Source organism: Plasmodium cynomolgi, chromosome 9 (genome assembly GCF_000321355.1).
Source record: "Plasmodium cynomolgi strain B DNA, chromosome 9, whole genome shotgun sequence".
NCBI lineage: Eukaryota > Apicomplexa > Aconoidasida > Haemosporida > Plasmodiidae > Plasmodium > Plasmodium cynomolgi.
The window spans coordinates 1,560,595-1,566,235 of record NC_020402.1 but is presented as its reverse complement, the minus strand read 5'-3'; the positions used below and the strand labels follow the sequence as shown (position 1 = coordinate 1,566,235).

The following is a 5,641-nucleotide window of genomic DNA, read 5'->3' as shown; positions in this document are numbered from 1 at the left end:
TGATTCGTGGACGTCTAAATCAGGGAGTCATCATCAGTCGCTACGCAGTTGTACCGCTTCGCCTCTTCACCGCTTCACTACTTCACCGCTTCGCCTCTTCCCCACTTCGTCACTCAGGAAGACTCTCCTCCTCCGCTATATTCTTCATCGACGTCTTGACACCGAACTTGTTAAAAATTTCCAGGGCGCTGTTTATCTCGCACAAGACATTATTCAAGTAACTGAACACGTGGGAAGTGATCATGGAGGATTTATTTTGCGCATAAAGACTTATTAAATTTCGTAGCATTTCATCGCTTAAGTTGTCATTTAGATCAAAATTTTTATTACCAAACAGGTCATCATTTAGTAGATCCATGGTGCCATGCGCATGCCCAACGTGGAGTTTGTACATGTGGTTACCATCATTACTACCACTACTACTACTGCTGCTCCTCCACCTTCTCCTGTGTTGGTAAAAATCAGTTGTCATTATTTCCTTTCCATTCATATGGCCAACTTCCATCACTTCCTGGCTAGTAGAACCCACATTGGAATTGGTGTTGTCGCTGTTGCTGCTGTTGTTGTTGCTGTTGTTGCTGCTGTTGTTGTTGCTGTTGCTGTTGCTCTTGCTGCTACTGTTGTTGTTGCTCTTGCTGCTGCTGCTGTTCTTCTTCATGTCCTCCTTCTGGGGCAGCAATATATCCTCATTTATCTGTATCAGGCGGGACAAATCGAATCCTAGATAATGCACGTTCATGTTACTGTACTCATCATCATTCATGGGCGGAGAGGCCATGCCCTTGTTTCCTTCATAAATGTCGCTCAACAGATTCTCCTCCTTTCCTACCTCTGCCATTTCTTCTGATCCACGCAACAAGACATTGCGCATGTCATTCTCGCTCCTTTCTCGTTCATATGCTTCACTCACCTCTTCCAATTCGGTCAACTGCCGGAAGTGGTTTATTTCTTCCAACTCGTTTATTCCAGGGAAATCTCCTCCCTTCCTACAAAAGTCCATCTTGTGCTGGTAGACTTCTTCCTCTCCCTTGTTATGGTTCGCCAAACTTTTGTCTTTGTTCAAGTAGGAGAAAAAGGTGTTGTTTGGGTCTTCCATTATCTTACTCTCCACTGGGAAGCCGTGGCAAAAGCTGGAGAAGTAAGAATTGGCCTCGTCCCCCTCCTCCATGACTCGCCCGCTAGAGTTGAAGCTGCTGGAGTTGAAGCTTCTGGAGTTGAAGCTTCTGGGGGGTAAATTGCTGGGGGCTAAATTGCAAGGGGGTAAATTGCTGGTGGGTAAATTGCTGGTGGGTAAATTGCTGGGGGGAAAGCTGCTGGGGGGAAAGCTGCTGGGGGGAAAGCTGCTGGGGGGAAAGCTGCTGGGGGGAAAGCTGCTGGCGGGGAAGCCACGCGCGGAGAAGTCATCCGCGACGAAGCCATTTGCGCTGAAATTACTCGCCTTCGCACCACTTGCGTTCTGGACGTCCCCCTTGCAGAAACTCCTCGCAGAACCGATGCTATCATGACGACACGAGCTGTCCTCCTCCACGGTGCCAGACTCGCTCCGCAGGCCAGGAACCTTCTCATGCACTATTTCGTGGACCACCTTGCGACCCAACCCTCCATTCACCTCTAACGCTCCCACAAATCCATTCGAACCCACGTTTACCTCTTCCATATCCACATCAAGGGAAAATTTTCGGATGTTTCCGAGAGCCTCATCAAGCGATTGAAACGAATTCGAAGCTACATTTTTTCCATAGGGGTTATTATCTAATAGAAAATTGGGCAGAAACTTACTATACTCTTTCCTCTGCTTGGACAAACTCATATTGTTCATATCATCAAGTAAATTGTCCTGCTCCTTTTTGTACGAATTGTGTCGGCTGCTACTGCAAAAGTTGCTGCCTTCTTCTACTCGATTTACATAATCTGTAAGTAACGTATCGTTGGTTGTTTCGCTAGCTGTTTTTCTCAGTTCGGAAAAGTCTTCTGAACATGCATAATGGTTCGCATTCGTGCGCTTCAGCATGTTCGCGTTTGCACAGTCCATCATACCCCCACTCGTGCAACCAAAGCTGACGGTTTCCTTAATGTCATACAAAGGGCCCTCATTCTCTGTTAAAAAGTACGAGGGTGTTTCCATTGGGGTTAGAAAAGGTTGGCGGTGATTCCCCCCAGGGCTGCCTCCTCCGCCTCCTGGGCCATTATTCATATGTAAACTGCTCTGATTTAATATATCCTCCGTACTTATGGGTAAACATCCACTGGGAGCAATTTTTTTGCCTTTCCATTTTGCCGCATTTAACAGTTTGGTCCTTAGTTTTTTCTCTTCCTTATTCTCAGGGAATCGAACTTCCAACGGTTTGTGAGCCCCTGACAAAATAATTTTATTATTTAAACTTTTTATCGCGTTAACTGCTTCCTGCATATTGTAAAAGGTGACGAATCCCGAGCCCCTCGATTTGCTCCTCCTATCTTTTAATATGATCAAAGAGTCGCACTTGCCAAAATTGCTGAAGAGGTTATGCATATCCTTTTCCGTAGTGATCGGGGCCAGGTTTCCGAAGAATAATTTTATGACAGGCTCTTCATTCTCGTTCTCGATTCCGTTTTCGATTCCGTTCCCGATTTCGTTCTCGATTCCGTTTCCAACTCCGTTCTCGATTCCGTTCCCGATTCCGTTCCCGATTTCGTTCTCGATTCCGTTCCCGATTCCGTTCTCGATTCCGTTATCGACCCCGTTCTCGACCCCGTTCCCGATCCCGCTCTTTTCACCCTGCTGGTTATTGCTCCCGCGGATACTCCCACCAATGCTGCCGTTAATGTGCCCCCCATATGCTCCGTTCTGGATTCCATCCTTTGGAGAAACCATATCGTACGTTCTGAAAATGCTTGTATTGGAACCCTTGGCGGCTTTGCCAGGGAAATGGCTACTACTGACATTACTGTTATTGTTCATGTTCCTGCCGTTCCCATTACTGAGGCTACAGCTGTTCGAGTTAAAAACGCTACTCACATCTGCGATGTTAACGCTGTTGGTTTTGCTCATCTCATTTGCGCGCATCATCTCGCTCCCATTTTGGTAATAATTTTCTTCCCTTTTCAACGTAAATGCATTCACCAGGGTACTCATCGTTTCGTTTTCTTCCTCCTGCCCGTTGTTATCGGTATGCACCGTGGTGCTTCTCACATTCCCGTGCACTGAAGTACTTCCAAAATCTGCATGCGTCCAGCCATTTCCAAAATCCGCATGCGTAGCGGTGCTGTCGTTATTTTGGTGGCCCGCATGCCCATTGCAATTGTCGTACATCAGGGGTGGCGCGACAATGACACCGCTTGGTAACCTCGCGCTATGCTGAGAATATCGGTCTCCTGCCATTTCCCCTAAAAGGGAAGAAGCGTATTGCATTTTCTCCATATGCCCATTCATGCCTAAAACTTCGCCATTCAAACTGTTTCCTAAATAATCCTTGGGGGAAAAAATATACTGACTAGCAACCTCATCGAGGGAAAACTCGTTCATACTACCTTCATTGTAATAATCGCTCTTCATGTGGTTCGTGCTGGTACTTAAATCCCTATTTTCAGCATAGTGAAAATATTTTTTTGTTTGTCATTAATTCCTTGGTGTCAAAATTTGGGTGCATGCGAAATGCTAACGAGTTTTCTTTCTTCATTTTGTTGCTATATCCCTCATTCTTAAAAAACTCCTTTTTTTCTTCACAAGTTTCCATATTTTCTATGGTAAAATAATCATCATATATTATATTATTTGCATACACCTTGTCATTAACATCGGTGGTCAGGAACAGCTCTGAGTTATTTTTTCTGTGGTCTACGTTTGGGTAGAAGTGCCTCTGCCTGTTATTCAGGTGAAAGTTATCCTTCAGGTGATTGTACTTTTTGAACTTGTTTGAGTTGCTCTCCAATCTACGAAAGTTATTCGCCTCCTTTTTTTCGCTCATTCTTTTTTGGAACCCCGGGATGTGGTTTTTTACTTCGTATCTGTGCGGGTGGTTGCCTTGGTGGGTGCCACTCAAGATTCCATTGTGCATGCCACCAACTACACTGCCCATGTTCATGCTGACGCTGTTACTGTCAACGGCAACCCCAACACTGTTGGCATGCGAATTGGGGAAAAATCCACTACCCTTGAGATGGTCGCCAAACGCACCCCTTTCCATTTTCGCATTTTCCAAAATTTGTTGCTTAATAAAATGCGCAATGTTTTCATGTTCGCTTTTTTTTATCTTTTGCTGTTCGCCATTTTTTGCCTTTTCATGTTCTCCTTTTTTTTCCTTTTCATGTTCTCCTTTTTTTCCTTTTCATGTTCTCCTTTTTTTTCCTTTTCATGTTCTCCTTTTTTCCTTTTCATGTTCTCCTTTTTTTTCCTTTTCATGTTCTCCTTTTTTTTCCTTTTCATGTTCTCCTTTTTTTTCCTTTTCATGTTCTCCTTTTTTCCCCTTTTCGCCCTCCTTCTCTTTTTCTCCTTCCTTAAGCTTCCAATTTTCTTTGTCTCTTTCCTTTTCCTTTGCTTTTTTCTTCTTTATATCCTCCCCCTTGGTAGAAACCAAACCGGGTGGCTTCCTTCGCATGCTGCCAAACTCGTTGGACGTAAAAGTACTAAATTTAACATCCTCCATGATGCCATTGTTTTTCACTAAATCGTACGGATGGTTATTCATACTGCTACTTCGCACATAACCTAACTTATCCTCATTTTCAAACATAAAATTATCTAAATTTCTAGCGGTTCTGTTATCTCCCTGTTCGAGAGGAGTTTTACTTCTTGGTTCCGAGAAAAAAAATTCATGTTTTAATAAATTTTTTTTTTCTTTTAATAATAATGCTTCATTTATTCGATCCATATTTTCATTTTTCATTTCGCCTTTCTTCAAATAGTTAACCGCATGATGATTATGGTTATTATTATCAATTAACTCGTTCGAAGAGGTGTCATGAAAAAATTGCGATGATGGAAGAGGACCTCTTCCGAGATTTCCTCTTGCACTTTCTGCACGGTGACTGTTCATGTTGTCGGGCTGATTCAGATGACCAAAATGGTTCACATTGATGCTGCCTGGATTGCTCGTATTGTTTGGATAGCTGACACTGTTCGCTCCACTCTGGTTGCTGGCATGGCCAAGATTGTTCATACTTCTGCAGCTGCTTGGGTGGCTAATACTGCTCTGCCCTGTTTGACCGATAAGGCCACTTTCCTCGTTGCTCCTCCTACCGCTACTACTACTACTGCAATGCGCAAACTTGTTCAGGCTCCTACTGCCTTTGATCTTCGAGTCATTTTTACCACTATAGGAAAAGTCCTTTTTGTTACTCTGATTTTCTATACTTTTTAAACAAAATTTATTAGTCGTATTTCTTGGCAAAATTCGCTCATCAATATTTCTGCATACTTTCACCGAATTCATATTAAGTGTTTTCGTTATCTCTCTGTGTATATACTTTCTCGACTCCTCGAAATTTTCACGATCACTATTATTATTACTGTCAATGAATTTTTTAAAATTGGGGTAGTTTAAAAAATCGTCATGCATGTTGTCACTCGAGTTGTTATCTTTTGTATCGTAATAAGTGCCTTTCATTTTTTCGACCCAGTGCCCGTGCAGTAATTAATATGGTGGGGTATTCGGGGCAGAAG

At 43.4% G+C, this 5,641-nt stretch overlaps 1 protein-coding gene across 1 annotated transcript; it reads right to left on the bottom strand.

The window, feature by feature from the left end:
- Window positions 1–109: 109 nt before the first annotated feature.
- Window positions 110–5,585, bottom strand: PCYB_094480 (RNA binding protein; the record flags this gene model as incomplete). The annotated part of the gene is made up of 4 exons (XM_004222563.1): window positions 4,588–5,585; window positions 3,567–4,098; window positions 1,435–3,535; window positions 110–1,245 (listed from the first exon to the last, which is right to left on the bottom strand). Exons 3-4 carry the CDS (start codon window positions 3,533–3,535, stop codon window positions 110–112), a joined length of 3,237 nt encoding a protein of 1,078 aa, XP_004222611.1. The 5' UTR covers window positions 3,567–4,098; window positions 4,588–5,585.
- Between the last annotated feature and the right edge of the window lie 56 nt (window positions 5,586–5,641).